Source organism: Eleginops maclovinus, chromosome 16, assembly GCF_036324505.1.
Source record: "Eleginops maclovinus isolate JMC-PN-2008 ecotype Puerto Natales chromosome 16, JC_Emac_rtc_rv5, whole genome shotgun sequence".
Classification (NCBI taxonomy): Eukaryota; Metazoa; Chordata; class Actinopteri; order Perciformes; family Eleginopidae; genus Eleginops; species Eleginops maclovinus.
In genome coordinates, this window is record NC_086364.1 from 20,462,545 (window position 1) to 20,478,144 (window position 15,600).

General features: G+C 40.6%; 3 protein-coding genes across 3 annotated transcripts; 1 reads left to right on the forward strand and 2 right to left on the reverse strand.

The window, feature by feature from the left end:
* The first annotated feature begins 2,019 nt into the window (after positions 1-2,019).
* Positions 2,020-4,148, forward strand: atp5mf (ATP synthase membrane subunit f). The gene is made up of 4 exons (XM_063903262.1): positions 2,020-2,107; positions 2,964-3,071; positions 3,790-3,906; positions 4,030-4,148. The coding sequence occupies exons 1-4, from the start codon at positions 2,092-2,094 to the stop codon at positions 4,056-4,058; spliced, it is 270 nt and encodes an 89-aa protein (XP_063759332.1). The 5' UTR covers positions 2,020-2,091; the 3' UTR covers positions 4,059-4,148.
* cpsf4 (cleavage and polyadenylation specific factor 4) lies at positions 3,612-7,552 on the reverse strand. The gene is made up of 8 exons (XM_063903251.1): positions 7,119-7,552; positions 6,922-6,972; positions 6,286-6,438; positions 6,088-6,183; positions 5,764-5,857; positions 5,571-5,643; positions 5,290-5,454; positions 3,612-4,942 (listed from the first exon to the last, which is right to left on the reverse strand). Exons 1-8 carry the CDS (start codon positions 7,219-7,221, stop codon positions 4,874-4,876), a joined length of 804 nt encoding a protein of 267 aa, XP_063759321.1. The 5' UTR covers positions 7,222-7,552; the 3' UTR covers positions 3,612-4,873.
* A 771-nt stretch (positions 7,553-8,323) lies between these two features.
* On the reverse strand, positions 8,324-15,582 carry shmt1 (serine hydroxymethyltransferase 1 (soluble)). Its single transcript, XM_063903232.1, has 12 exons — positions 14,820-15,582; positions 12,306-12,434; positions 12,041-12,186; positions 11,793-11,908; positions 11,522-11,682; positions 10,623-10,704; positions 10,319-10,531; positions 10,098-10,211; positions 9,869-9,991; positions 9,646-9,762; positions 9,434-9,544; positions 8,324-8,925 (listed from the first exon to the last, which is right to left on the reverse strand). The coding sequence occupies exons 2-12, from the start codon at positions 12,396-12,398 to the stop codon at positions 8,753-8,755; spliced, it is 1,449 nt and encodes a 482-aa protein (XP_063759302.1). The 5' UTR covers positions 12,399-12,434; positions 14,820-15,582; the 3' UTR covers positions 8,324-8,752.
* Between the last annotated feature and the right edge of the window lie 18 nt (positions 15,583-15,600).

The window sequence follows — 15,600 nt, forward strand, 5'->3', positions numbered from 1 at the left end:
AAGGGGATAGGAGAGGAGAGGAGAGGAGAGGAGAGGAGAGAGGAGAGGAGAGGAGAGGAGAGGAGAGGAGAGGAGAGGAGAGGAGAGGAGAGGACAAGGGGAGAGGAGAGGAGAGGAGAGGAGAGGAGAGGAGAGGAGAGGAGAGGAGAGGAGAGGAGAGGAGGAACATTTGGGTCAACATGCTGTAAAGAGAGCTGAATCATCAACATCAAAGACCAAAAACTGGTAAAAATTCAACCTTTTTTCACCACAAACACACACACACACACACACACACACACACACACACACACACACACACACACACACACACACACACACACACACACACACACACACACACACACACAGACAATGTAATTATGAATCCACCCACGTTACAGGTAGGTGGCTACATGAATACATTCGTTTTTATTGGTTGTAATGACAATATGTGAAAATACAGACAGACAGTATAAACATGTGTACAGTATGTTAGTGACTGTGTGTGTGTGTGTGTGTGTGTGTGTGTGTGTGTGTGTGTGTGTGTGTGTGTGTGTGTGTGTGTGTGTGTGTGAGAGAGAGAGAGAGAGAGAGAGAGAGAGAGAGAGAGAGAGAGAGAGAGAGAGAGAGAGAGAGAAGCAGGGAAAAGACAGAAAAAACAGGGTGGATGTCGGACATCTATATTAGTCCTCCGTCTAATGAAAGTCGCTAGAGTGAAGCAGGAGAATCAGTCAAATATGGAGAGAGGACGCTGCTCAGTCTTGGATGAAGGCCAAAAACCACCACTACTGCACACCCTTAATAACTCTGTGTGTGTGTGTGTGTGTGTGTGTGTGTGTGTGTGTGTGTGTGTGTGTGTGTGTGTGTGTGTGTGTGTGTGTGTGTGTGTGTGTGTGTGTGTGTGTGTGTGTGTGTGTGTGAGATAGAGAGGGGTGTATTGATCGGTGGGCGTATGGAGAGGGGATCTGTACTACCACAGCTCAACCTCCACCTCCACCACCGCTCACACACACACACACACACACACACACACACACACACACACACACACACACACACACACACACACACACACACACACACACACACCGTCTTCACTATCAGGTACATAATTATGTGAAGCAGTGCTGCTGGCTGTTGTGCTGCTCATTGATCGCCTGCTTTTCTTCCGATAGAGTGTCAGGAGACACCAGAGTGGTAAACCCTTCAGGTCAGGATTAAAAAATGCAAGGGATCCTGTAACACTTCTTCAAAAGAGAAAACTGAGGAATCCAAACAAGATATGTTTTCCCATAAGCTATGTCAATGTTTTCAAATCCTTTTGTGCCATTTCACATATTTCAAATCCAAAACTAACTTTGAATTATTTTGTGTCTTAAAATATGACGAGAGCAGTAAAATACAGAGTTTAATTACTGTATGTGTCTGCGTACACCAACTTGGCCAATAAAGCTTTAATTTGTATAAACGAGGGTACGGCTAAATGACAAAAACACCTTTCGATACAATTCATCACCACCACAACCTTTATTCTCCAAAGTTTAATTACCAACTTGTTAAACGACTTATTAACAAACACTGCACATTATAAACTTCATAGGATTTATTGCACGACTGCAAAAGTTCAACACAAAATATGGGAAGTAATATTTTCTAATTAATGTCATTTTAATTCCAGCTTCAGCATTTTGAAAACATTCATAATGTAGTTCTGCTAAAATAAAATGAAGTGGAACTATATATAATCGCATTAAGGTGGGCAAAAAAGAGAGGCTATTAACATTTGAGGCCAAATTTTGTAATGTTTTTAGTTTAAAATGTATTTACTTATGTCAAACTATTTCATTATTATATATTTTATTTAATTATTTATTGCTCTTTTTATCCCTTCATTAATCTATATTTGCATATGTATCTTTTTATTTGAAATATTGGTATTTATTTGACCGAAGTTTGTAGGCTTCAGATTTTGACTTTGTTTGGTTTTATTTATTCTGCTGCCCTCCAGCGGTTTGACTAAAAAACTACATATTCTCCCATAATGCACTTCACCTTTTCTTTTACCCACAATTCCCCGCGGCTGCCTGCAAACCCTTCGCACCAGAGAACATGGCGGACAGAGCAGGTAAAACATCGTGTCCTCTGCTTTAAAATGTATTGAATATCTCCATAGTGTGATTCTGTCTTAGTACTTTTTTATATTTTATTAAACTGTGTGTGTTTTATTGTCTGTCGGACCGTTAACGGATACATTTTAGGGGTTTTGTTTGACTCTAGGCCGCTGAATCCTTTAAGTCAGGTCAAGGACTTTGCTTGTCATTGCTCGTTTTCTGCAGTAAAATTAAAGTTTGGAGTTTATTTTTGTCATTTGACTGTCATGCCAAGCTTTAAACATGACTTTGAGTTTGTATAAAGCTGCCATAGTTAAGCTGTCTTTGCATATTTACGTTATGTAACCGTCTCTTTCTGCTAGCTTGCACTGTAGCCTGCAAACTCAGTGCCTGTTACCCCCAACTATGATATTACATTTGGTTTATTTTAACCCTGAAACACACACTTATTACCTATTTGCTCTACTGTGGGATTTGAACTGTCTGCGATTAATAATAAGTCATAGTAACGTTAGCATATGTCATCTGTTGCAGATTGACCTTTTAAGCTGCAAATATTCTTCTATTAATTGGTATTTTTCGTAGTGAGAACATACAGAAGTTCATCAGTAAAAAAACTCTTCAGGACAAAGAAGAATAGAGTTGCATACAATCCATCAGAGTAACACACATAGGGTGCTTAATCTTCTAGTTAAGCTAGATGTTTGCATGCTTTCTTTTTTACTGAAGGACACACATAGTGTTTAAATAAATCAGTATCTTTACTTCCATTTATTTATATTTTCATGGCTGATTTATTTGTATATATGACCTCTGTATTAACACTTAAATAACTCCCTGTCTTTGCTCTCTCTCTCCACTTGTGACCAGTTCCCGTTGTTGAGAAGCGTCTGATGGAGGTGAAGCTGGGAGAGCTGGGAACGTGGGTTGGAGGTCGTGACTTCACCCCCAATGGAATGATCTCCTCCGTCCGCAAAGGTGAGGAAACCTGCTCTGACTTAATGTTGCTGTTGTCCCTAAAACATTTTTTAAAGGAGTTGTCACAAAAGGTCAATTACAAAAAGGCTGCGGATCCCATATAGATGACTTGCGATAGCAAACATGACCAAAGATGAGAGAAGTGTTGAAAAGGTTGTAGCACATTTTACAAGAAATCACATCAAAGTGTTATTCGTCAAATTTGATCTAAAATAATGTTTCAAATTCAGCGAGCAGAAACGATACCTTTCTTTCTTAGCAGCATCCACATTTCCAACTCCGTTTGAATAATAAGTAATGTAGAAAACGGCCTTAGACCTTCTGATCTCTGAAATATCTTGGATAAGATCTGTCTTTCTGGCATCAGTCATGAATCGTGTTGGTCAAAGTTTCTCCCAGCAGCTTTGTGGAAAGCTATTCAGGAACCTCTGGACGTGGAACTTCAAATGTTATTTTTAGTCTTATTTAGAAGGGCTTCTACTCTGTTTGGCTACTTTACAACACTGGCCCCTGTAGAAGACTAACATGCCTTTCAGTCTCAGCTCATTCAGGATGATACAAGTGAAAATCACCTCTGGCTTTTCCTCTTTCACCCATGATTATTAACGTTAAACTCTGTGCATGTTGTTTTTATATTCAGGTCATAAAGATCTTTATAGTTTGAGCATGAAATTGTGAATGTTGTTCTGTCCTCATGCGGTTTGTTTTTCACTTCCAGGTTATCAAAGATACCTCAACAAGTACATCCATGTGAAGAAGGGAGGCATCGGTGGTCTTTCCATGGTGCTGGCTAGCTACGTGGTGCTCAGCTACGTGTGGAGTTTCGATCACATCAGTAAGAAATCTTTCCTTGCTTTTAAGATGTTCTACCTTTTTTACTTGGAGTAAATGTCACTTCTCCAATGATCCCCAAAAACTCGTTTAAAACTAAAGTTCTCTCCTCCATCTTTTCTTCCAGAACACGACCGCATGAGAAAGTACCATTAAGCTCCTCCCAGACTTCAAGGAACTGTTGTTCCCCGGCTCTCTGTGTTGAATATGTGACTGTTGTGACCAATAAATCTATACTAAAATGTACTGTTGGATATCTTGTGTGGTTGTGAGTTTAGTTTCCAGTATCTCATTCTCAACCATCAGACAACGTAGCCAAGTGGAGGCAAATATAATCGGTACATCTTTTACAGATTTAGTTTCCACTGTCAACTGAACAATGAAGCTGGTCATGAAACCCTCTGTGAAAAACCCTGGGTTACATTTGAAGGTTTTGTATCAAGACATGACACTAGGCCTCCACACACACAACTGGTAGATATTTCCAGGATATCTTTATGCTAAGTGCAGTAGTTTGTAGCTAACGGTATAAACTGGCTTTTTTTTTTTTTTTATTGCATTTACACTGTCGGACAGATTTACTACAAGTATCAGAATAGAAAGACAGTTGTGGTCACATGACCCAGGGGAGACGCGTAAATCCACTGGAGAAACAGCAGCTCGTTACAGCGCTGTTGGATCCTGGGTGTCACTTCTATTTAAATATTTTACAGTACAAACGTAGAAAACTCTGAAGACTGACACACAAGTCATTCAAAACCACAGCCACACAGATTGTGACCTTCTGATTCATGTATCCACAAAGATTAGAAACGGTAGCCATGTTTATCTGCCAATGTCCGTATAACTCATCCTGAAGTGACACACACTACAGCGGCAGTAAAAGTCTTTAAGTTCCTCGTGTGGAATATGGGGGGGGGGTGGCTTCCTCTCTTCTGCTGCTCACATTGTGGGGGGTGGTGATCCGGAGGTTACTGTCCACTCAGGAAAGCCAGATGTCCTTTAGTGCATTTGTTGGCATAGTGGCCCTTCTCTCCGCACTACAGACACACAGGACAAGTAAAAAAAAAACACCAATGGGTCTTAATTAGGAGCAGATATAGGAAAAAGCTCCCATTTGCTTTTATAGAGTTGTATAAATAAAAAATCAATGCCTCTCATTCCTGTACAGTCAGAGCCAGTTAGTTCAGCTTAGCACAACAACTGCAAATACCAACACCTCAAATCAAGATCAACGTTCTGTTCGATGTTCAAACAGAATGATCATCATTTCTGCATCTTTCATATTATCATTAAAAGATTACAATAAATAAGAAAGCATAGAACATATTTCCCCAAACTATAGCTTTAAGATATTATACTTTACAGCTAAATTCACATAACTCACCTTGTAGCAGGTGACCTGGTCCAGGGGCCGGGGCCCTCTGTTGCCCCCCATGTGGTTCTGATGAGAAGGAGGAGCCATGGGCATGTGGTTCTGTGGTCGCATGCTGGGACTGGAGTTGGTCAGCTGGATTAGAGAGAGCGACGATCGACCGATGGTGGGAACCGGCTGCAGCAGCAAACACGGAGAGAGAAATGTTTTTTACTCTGCAGGTAAATGAAGGAGCAGTATACAGATGAAAGCGCCTCCGCAGGTGTTTTCAGGTATTTGTGGTGGTATCTTACCTTTGACTGGTTCTGAATTTGCTGTGTCAGAGGAGGCTGTTCATTAGCTCCCATCGGCAACTCAAAACGAGGGCTGTAGAAAAACATCTCACTGTTAGATCTACATTACAAAACCAAATGCTACAACAGGTCATAAGTGGCGTCTCACGTTTGACTTTTTTAATATGTAGGGGAAAAAAGAAGGGTCACGTACTGCATAAATGTACAGGATTTCCCTTCCGGACAGAAGCCCACCAGGTAATTCATACAGATCACTCTTCTCGTGTGTCTGTGTCTGCAGTCAGGACCTGAGGCCAGAAAAAAAACAAAACCTTTAATTCATTTTTATTAAAAAAAGTATCTGGGGATGATGACTTAGTATCTCAAAAGAGTGAATTAGCGTTTTAAAATAATGAAAGACTTTGTATTATTTGGAGAAAAACTTCCTTTTGATTGCATAAATGGGCTTCCATACAAACTGTGTACTTGGGGGTATTACTATCAGTACTGCAGGGACGTGTTTGTGAGCAGGACATACCGTGTTTGCAGAAGCCTCTGTCGTACCAGGGACAGTCTTTGATCTTGGACTGTGGATCGATGTGCAGGAAGGGACACTCTTTGTTGCTACACTCACCTGAGAGGGTCATCACAACATTAAAAACAGGGACAAATACATGCAGTGATTTTATCAACAGTTACAATCTAATGTATTTTATATGAAATCAAGTCAACTGACCAAATTTGGAGTAGAAGTAGCATTCGGGCATCTTGGTCATGTCGTATTCGTGGAGGAACTCGCACTGGTCTCCTTTCTTACACAGTCCTCTGAGCCAGTGCTTACACACGACCGTCTTCTCTCCGCTGATGTGACGGAACGGACACATCCCACCTGGAAGAATAAACAGATTGAAATGATTACACAGATGATGGCACAAATTTCCTAAGGAAAACCCACAGGGCAGCCAGTCTAGATATTTGCGAATGAATGAATGAATCACATAGTGGATGTCATTGTGATGAAGGTAAAGGATTGCCATATGTATGTAAGCCATTGTTCATTTTACATTTCCTTACAAAACAAAAGGACATATTCAGCCGGTAATTCATTTGTTATCAATCATTTTACTGAGTGTATTCATTTCCATTTTCAAAATAATAACCAACCATTATAATTGCAGTATACAAAATAAACTGGAAGAAGCTAAAGCACGTAGTGTACTGTAGAGTTTATGTATTGTATTTGTGAACCCCTTGATTGAGTACTTGATGTAGCGTCCAGTTTTTTTTACCATAATGTTTTTAACCCATCTGTTGTGAATACCCAAACTTTATGGAAGTGAAGTGTGTGATTGTTGTCATGGTGTGTTTTTACCTTTCACACAAGCTGCTCTCATGAAGAACTCACACACAGCAGACCCGGATTCTGCAGAAACACACACACAGTATTATTACAACCTTTGTAAAGACATAGAACCCAAAGCTAACGTCAACAGTTGTCCACCTGCCGTTAGCTTACAGATGTTTAACCGACTACAGTTCACCCACAGCGGCTAACTTCCCAGCACTTACTGTCCATGCCCGGGAAAGGCAGAGGCTGAGCCCCGAGCTGCTGCTGCACGGCCAGCTCCAGGTCAAACTTCAGGTGATCCACGGTGGCCAGGAGGTCCTGCATGTCTGCGGTTGTTTGTCGTGCTCCTCAAAGAAAGAAAGAAATGTCCGCTTTCGGTAAGCTAGCTAGCTAGCCTAGCGGTTGAGCTAGCTAAGTAGCTTCTTCTACAGCCAGCTAATGTGGCTAACCGGGCTAGCTAGGCTAACCGATAAAGAAACAATAAGCGAGCTCCCTGATGAGCAACTAGAAAAGCTGCTGTTTTTTGGAGCTTGATTTGTCTGTTTTCGAAAACTTGCACATTGAGTCGCTCTGTTACTTCTAGTTACAAACTGCTCGTTCTCAACAACATTTGGATGGAAGGCGCGCGGCCTGACCTCTGACCTGACAGATTCAAGGCATCACTAAACGATCATCGAGTGACACCAATCGGATTCGGTGGTGCCTTTTTTACTGATTTATAATAATTTCTCAATTATATTTTTTGGGGAAAAAACTATTGATAAGGAGTTAAATGTGTGGGAAGTTCCCTAAACACCCTTTACTTCTCAGATCAAACCAAGCCAATTAACATTCTTTATCCTATTTAAAAATATGCATTATAACATGTTTGATGCTTTGTTTTTTCAAAGGTTCTGCAAGCATCCTGCAAGGAATACATTTATTATAAATATTGTTTCAAAAAAGATTAGATGTATGGAGCCACTTGGAGGTATCATGAAAGGGGGAAATGTGTTCTCCAAATACAGTGCAAGTGCACACAATTTAGTGACTTGTGATGTTTATGAAACCAACAAAAAACTTGATATTATTCCATAATCTTGTTGTTACTTCTCACAAGACTCTTAATTCTTACATTTTTATTTTGACCTTGGTATGAGATTTGTGTATATTCTTTGCATTCAACGCTATTGTATGCAAAATACAGTTTAATGAAAAAAATAGCAAATAATGTTTGATAATTGAAGTGATAATTTAAGCTCAACAAATAGTTATGCAACGTTTTTCCATCTTTTTCTTCTTATTGGAACAAGATTTTTCCCTTTGGCAAACACCAAGTTGTTTTCTCACAGTTACACATACTGATTCTTTTATGTATTGTCATTTCATTTGCACTATTTGTAATATCAGCATATGATTTAAATTGAAAACAGACCCAGGAGATCTCTTCATTGATCATCAGTGCACCAGTGTGGAAAATGGTTTATTTTGGAGGTAACATAAGTTTACAGCATATAACAAACAATGGTCATGTATGAAAGTCACATTTTGGGCTTTAATCTGCAGTACAGTGTGTAGGAAAACTTTGGAAATGTAATTAGATTTCAAAATAAATGTTGATTTCAGCTATGATTAAAGCTTTGATGTGATGTAACAACCAAGACCAAAGCAAACCATTTCGAAAACAGCAAAGGCACGGTAGCAACACTGGATATTTGGAGGAAAATAAAGTCTGCAAATCTTTTTTTTAACCATTAAGACAAATCTGTTCAAAGCTGAACTGCTGGGTCCTGATTTTAACAGAACAAATATACACACAAAACAACACAAACATTTGGCGTCATAATGTTTGTTATAACCATTAGTCCAGCGTGCTCTACAGCTCAGGGAGGCCAGGCATGGGGAACTGACCAGCGAAGGCCTCCACCTCGGCTTTGATTTCTGAAACCCGCAGCTGGAACTTCTCTCCCTGACGCAGCGCTGCGATGAACTCCTTCAGAGTGGCTTTAGGATCCAGACTCCCCTGCACCTCCAGGGTCAACTTGATGGCTGCAGGAGGAAGGAGGGAAGACTTTCAGATGCCAACTTCATGTATGTGAAATCAGTATTTTGAAATACTTTGACTTACAGAAGCCTCAGTTTTCCTGAGCTACAGAGAAAAATCTAATCAGAAGCAGGAGTGTGGGCCCCTTGCACAAAGCACCTCACGTTTTCTTATTCATTATGACTAACTTTCTCTTTAGCTGAGGGAATTACTTAAAGAAAAAAAACAGTTTGGGATGAATAAAGTATTTCTGATTCTGATTCTTAAAAGTGTTGCACAGAATCCCTAATAAGGAAGACATTAATGGGAAGCAGCAGTACAGTTCTATATATTTTTTCCCCTGACAGTTTATTTATTTAGTTGGTAGGGACAGTGCTCATTGATTAACAGACAAATTTCTGTAAATAAGCCAGAGTTAGCTGCTATGCTAAACACAGTGCTTGTGATACCTGGTATTGTCTCACAAAGATGGCCTATGGATAGTAAAAATCATGCAATAGAAAAGAAGATTACCTCTGTGAATGAACTCGGCCACCTTCTTGAAGTCTTCCTGCATCAAGCCTCTGGAAGTCAGAGCTGGAGAGCCGAACCTCAAACCACTCGGGCGCAGAGCACTCTTATCCCCTGTACAGACACATGAAGAGATGCATTAACAGAACATTTACACAAGTATTTGATACTGGTTACATCTAATGCTACACACAGTGCTAAAACACACACTTTACCTGGACAGGTGTTCTTATTACAGGCGATGGCACAGGCTTCCAGAACCTTCTCCGCTCTTCCTCCATCAGTTCCCTTACTGCGCAGGTCGAGCAGGATCAGATGGTTGTCGGAGCCGCCTACACAGGAAGAGGAAAAGAGACTATTAGCTGTAGGTCTTAGTGACATGACCCCAAAATAATAACAACTGATACAGAAGACGGTGAAGATTGTAGAGGAACTTACCAGTGACGATCTTGTAGCCGTGGTCAACAAGGGCGCTGGATAGAGATTTGCAGTTAGCAAGAACCTGCGTCTGGTAGGCCTTAAACTCTGGAGTCATGGCTTGTTTGAGAGCCACAGCAACACCTGACAGGGAAAAACAAAACCTTAATGAGATTCAAACTTACTTGAATGACAGTTGAGGTGAAACTGAGAGGATAAAGTCCAAAGAGAGGAAAATTAAGAGGTGTACCTGCGATAGCGTGGTTGTGCGGTCCTCCCTGCAGCCCGGGAAACACAGCCTGATTTATCAAAGACTCCAACTGGTACAGAGTCTCCTTCCCCTTAGCATCCACACTGCGCACACCTGGAGGAGGGAAAACAGAAAATCAGGGATAAGGCAAAGAAACAGCTCGAGAAATCATTCTTCAAATAGAGAAAGAGGTTTGTTTTGTCCTCTTATTTAATGTCTACCTTTCCTGTAGAAGATGAGTCCGGCGCGGCAGCCTCGCAGCGTCTTGTGTGTCGTTGTGGTAACGATGTCACAGTACTCGAAGGGTGAGGGCACCACTCCTGCAGCCACCAGTCCACTGATGTGAGCCATGTCTCCCATCAGGAACGCACCGTTCTCATCAGCGATCAGCTTCAGGCGTCTGTAGTCCAGGTTGCGGGAATAGCAGCTGGTTCCTGGAGCAGAAGACTCAGAGGTGAGGATACTTTGGAAATCACACTTATTTTGTTCTAATGTGTGAAAGTAAAATAGTAATAGCAGACGTACCGGCGATGATGAGTCTGGGGTGGAAGAGCCGGGCGTTTTCTTGCAGTCTGTCGTAATCAATGTAGCCAGTCTCTGGATTCACCTGAAACAGAAGATCAAATCAAATGATAGTTGATAAAAACTTGATGTCATAATATTGTATTCCCCACTCATAGTCATGTTCAAAATTGCAAAACAAAGACTTGCACACATTTGAATATCGTTTCCTCACATACCTCCTATTTTCTGCACTACAATAAACACAATTCACTGTTGTTTCTAAATAGTGAATTGCGTTTAATCTACTAACTTTTACTTTTCATTGTTTGGGTTTTTGTTTTTTTATGTGTGTTCCAAGAATTGCCAAGAAAGCTGAATGTATTATGAATGCATTATGCCGGTAAAATAAAGTAAAGATGTCACGATGAGATGTTGATTGAAAAGTGCAGAGAATTTGGTTTCAAGTTTGTTTTTGGCTTCCTCTGTTTTCTCCTCCAGATTCCATTAAATTGTCATCATTGCCTGCTCTCACGAGGAGCCGCAGTTCAATGCCATGTGCACATACTTCCACTAATGAGGAATAATCTTGTTTAACTCGGTTCAGGACTCCTTCATGGAACTCCAACTTTAAATTGTGTCAGAAAGAAACTTTTTAAGGACAGACTAAAACACTTTAAAACAAACCTCCAAAACAACTGTGTGCTGAGGCATTTTCAATACTTTACTACTCTATCAACACTCCAGTTTAAACTGTACTTGTTGTCCATCTAAGCAACCATTTCTTCCTGCAACATTGTGCTTCAATCCTTATCTATTAAATGATTCTTATAGTCTACGCTCTAATAGATTCTGTACCTATATCGTTCACCTCTCTGTAGGACTTCCTGTGCGTTTGTGTGTTTACAAACATGTGATTGTACCTTGTACGGCATGGACTCAAAGAAGATGGACGTTGCCGAGATTTTCTTCTTCTCAGTCATGAAGCCGTGAGTCAGGTGACCCCCATCAGGAAGGTCCAGCCCCATGATCCTGCCGTGGGGCTCCACAACGGCCGTGTAGACGGCAAAATTAGCGGGGGAACCTGACAGGGAAGCATTTAAATTAATGACTAATAGTAAAAGCAAGGAGAACAGAGGAAGAGTTTGGAAGTCTACGTTTGGTTGGGTTTAATGTGTAGTCACTATTTGGTACCTGAGTAAGGCTGCACGTTGACGCCCCATTTGTCAGAGTCCAGACCATACGTCTCCAGCGACCTCTTCTGACAGAGTCTCTCCAGCTCATCGACATGCTCTGTTCCACCGTAGTACCTGAACACATCATAACGATTATTATTGCTCTGCTAGTTTGGTATTAATTAGGAAGAAGAAGAAAGCAGAATCAAAACTCAAAAGGATTGAATCAGGTTAGGATTTATTTCATAATTTCATTAATTGTTGTACCTCTGACCGGGATACCCCTCAGAGTATTTGTTGTTCATGCAGGAACCCAGAGCCTCTAAAACGGCTCTGCTGGCAAAGTTCTCGGACGCTATCAGCTCCAGCCCGTACGTCTGCCTGTGCTTCTCTTTTTTTATGATGGAGAACACCTAAAACGCAAATGTGAAAATACTGCATTGTTTATGAAACGACAACAACCTTTAAGTGTAAAAAGCTTAACTGCTAACCTCTCCATGAAATGTTTTCTTAAAACCCATTGAACACAAACCTCAGAGTCGCTGACGGACAGAGGATCCATCATCATCTTGTTGTGTGAATCCCATGTTTCTTTGCTCACACTGTGGCCATCAGTCAAAGACATGGTTGCTCTGTTTCACTGGTCACGCAGAATGGGAATCTGAAGAGGAAGATAATGCTTGGTTTAGAGATCAAATATGAATCATACAATCAGAAGTAGGTTTACTGTCAAGTAGGTTTACAACTACAATGAATCTGCTTTGGTGTACAAGGTTTCAAGGTACAATGTCCAGCAGTGGCCAAGTCAGTAGGGGCTTGGACTGGGAATCGTAGGGTCACCGGTTCAAGTCCCCGAACAGACTTGAAATATGGAAAGTGGACTGCTACATGGAGAGGTCCCAGTTCACCTCCTAGGCCCTGCTGTGGTGCCCTTGAGCAAGGCACTGGACATCTCCAATCCCCCCTCCCCATTGCTCCCCGGGCGCTGCACAATAGCTGCCCACTGCTCCTAGTACTAGGATGGGCAGAGGATCAATTTCACTGTGTGTGCTCTGCTGTGTGCATGTATGTGACTATAAAGAGGGTTTCATCCTCCGATTATATCCTCTATCTATGGTGCACACATAAACCAAGTGAAGTGAAGAAAAATGTTTACAATAAATATATATACAACTAAATATAGACAAAAAAAGAAGTAGAAATGTGAAAAATTACTCAAAAAACACCCCAAATATGTGTAGTATTGGAATTTAGAGTGAAGAGCGTTGAATATACAGAGGAATGTTCAGAGTTCATAAGTCATAAAAACACTGTCCATGTAAGGCTAAATCGTTCTCAGAAATGCTGAAATACTGTGGAAATCTAATGAAAGAGTATACAGTAAGTGCTGCTGACACACAAACAGATCCATTATTCTCAGACAAAGGAGGATTCAAGCAGCAGTGATATGGCAAGACTAGTTAAACTTTGAACCATTACAGAGACAGAAAAGCAAATGAACTGCAGAAAGTGCCAAAACAAAGGCTGTTAGGCAACTCAAATAACACGTCCACCACACTGTGAAGTTTTGTGTACAGTTGCCAAATGTTTATCTGAGGCTGTTCGTCCTGACGACATTTAAAGGTCACTGCGGGTCAATCACAGCTAGCACATGACTCCTGTTACCTTAGTTATCTGCTCTGATCTCCTCCTGTGTTGTCAGAGTCAGTTGCAACATCTGACTGTCTTACATTGAAATGTATATTGTGAACAATCTGTCATATATATGAATCTTTACATTGTATGGGTTATTAGCACACATATGCAAGTTTAATATAGAAAATTAGCTGGTCTAGAGAAATAGAAAGAGAAATGCAAAACGTGTTGCAACTGTCTCTAGTCTCCCCTATGATGCTAGACTGTTACCAGAGGTGGAGCACGCACTCAGATCTTACAGTCAAGTAAAAGTACTTATTATGCAAAATGGTCCATTGCAGAATAAGATATGAAAGGTTTTGATTTATATTGATCATTCAAGTGTTATCGAAACTGGTAAAGGTGCAGCTAGTTTTAATGACTTTGTATATTGCAGTTAAGTACAAGTCATCTCAAAATTGTACTTAAGTACAGTACTTGAGTTCATCTATTCATTTTATTATAGGATCTAACCGATGCACAAAGATAACAGCAATGACAGTAACAACTTTGTAATGTGGAAACTTTATAGAGTAATGTGAGCTCTTAAATTGTGCTTTTAGTGGTAGATTATCCCCACAGAAACAGTTAAAGTCACTATTTAGTCCAGCAGTGGCTCAGTCAGTAGGGGCTTGGACTGGGAATCGTAGGGTCACCGGTTCAAGTCCCCAAACAGACTTGAAATATGGAAAGTGGACTGCTACTTGGAGAGGTCTCTCCTAGGCCCTGCTGTGGTGCCCTTGAGCAAGGCACCGGACACCTCCAATCCCACTCCCCATTGCTCCCCACTGCATGATAGCTGCCCACTGCTCCTAGTACTAGGATGGGTTAAATGCAGAGGACCAATTTCACTGTGTGTGCTCTGCTGTGTGCATGTATGTGACCAATAAAGAGGGTTTCATCCTCCGATTCTATCTGGGTTTCATTCTCCGATTCTATTCTATTTTTAAAGACTTTTCTAAACAATAAAGACAAAATAATAAGGTGAGAAACTGAGTACAGTAAAATATGATTAAATATGACAGTATTATATTAAAGTGGAGAGCGCTGCAGGCTTAAAAACTGGAGCAGAAATGTGCAGTATTTACAATAATAAACAGATATCATTAGCATGATGTCATGATGTTGTTCTGAGCTGGATAACATTCAGCATCAGCAGCATAGAGATAGGCATGGAGAAAGCTGGAGACCCGTAGTGAGCAGGAGTAACAAACGCTAGCTGAAAAACTGCTAAATATAACAGCAGTGCGGATCTGAGCACGCGGAGTGATACCGATCACTTTGCTTAAATGACAAAGTTATTTTCTACCTGCAAACCGTTTCATAGTTTTAACATGCATGTTGTACATTAAGTAGTTATTATTTCACTCACCACCTGTTGAGTTCAGCTGCTGTCACTTCAGGACTCTTATGCAAAACGCGGCTCTCTGCGGAGGACAAAGTCCGCCAAAGTTTGGACCAATCCGCTCTCTGGTTCTTCTTCTTTCTCAGTATTATCCGTCATGTTGGCTGCATTACTGCCACCCTCTGCTCACTGTGTGGACACTTTCTGCTTTTTATGATCCTGTACTTTATTTCTGTACACTGAAACACACCTAACTGATGGCAAAAACATGTGCAGGAGTGGTAACATGCTGAGCCCCATGATCAGGTCCTAGAAAGTAATGGGTTACAGAATAAAAATCACCTTAAGTAAAAAGATCTAAGACTTTTAGAAGCATCCAATCCCTGAATATGTTGTAACCTGCAAGCACAAATCCTATATTTCTCTTACAGTAATGCTTATAATATATTAGTATTCAAGTCTTTTGATGAAATGGATTTGTGTTTATTGTCGTTTTAACTCGCCTGAATTCTGGTATTTCACAGCCTAGTGGATGTCATGTTTGCACATTTCATAATTGACATATAGTCTGTATACCGTAAACATTTAACTGTGTTAATGTTGAATCAGTCAAATATTTTTTTATGTTGATAGGGATTGTGGTTGGCACACAGTTTGATCTTTCATAAAAAAGCTAAATGCCATGTTGATTAAATCTCACCCTATATTGCTGTAAACACATGCAGTTCTGAATCATGCAGCACTTGATAAGTTGTCCAGAAGTTCTGAAATGTTTTTTCTACACTATATCTACATACTACTGATGTCA

Coding starts and splice junctions, on each gene's coding strand:
- cpsf4 (XM_063903251.1), bottom strand. CDS start 7,221: ATGCAGGACCTCCTGGCCACCGTGGATCACCTGAAGTTTGACCTGGAG. Junction 6,184..6,285: donor CTACTTCTACTCCAAATTTG/GTCAGTTGACTT, acceptor TGACCCTCTCAG/GTGAGTGTAGCAACAAAGAG. Junction 4,943..5,289: donor ACCAGGTCACCTGCTACAAG/GTGAGTTATGTG, acceptor GTGTGTCTGTAG/TGCGGAGAGAAGGGCCACTA.
- shmt1 (XM_063903232.1), bottom strand. CDS start 12,398: ATGTCTTTGACTGATGGCCACAGTGTGAGCAAAGAAACATGGGATTCA. Junction 10,212..10,318: donor ACTCATCTTCTACAGGAAAG/GTAGACATTAAA, acceptor TCCCTCCTCCAG/GTGTGCGCAGTGTGGATGCT. Junction 8,926..9,433: donor GGCCGAGTTCATTCACAGAG/GTAATCTTCTTT, acceptor TTCCTCCTGCAG/CCATCAAGTTGACCCTGGAG.
- atp5mf (XM_063903262.1), top strand. Junction 3,072..3,789: donor GATCTCCTCCGTCCGCAAAG/GTGAGGAAACCT, acceptor TTTCACTTCCAG/GTTATCAAAGATACCTCAAC. Junction 3,907..4,029: donor GTGGAGTTTCGATCACATCA/GTAAGAAATCTT, acceptor CTTTTCTTCCAG/AACACGACCGCATGAGAAAG.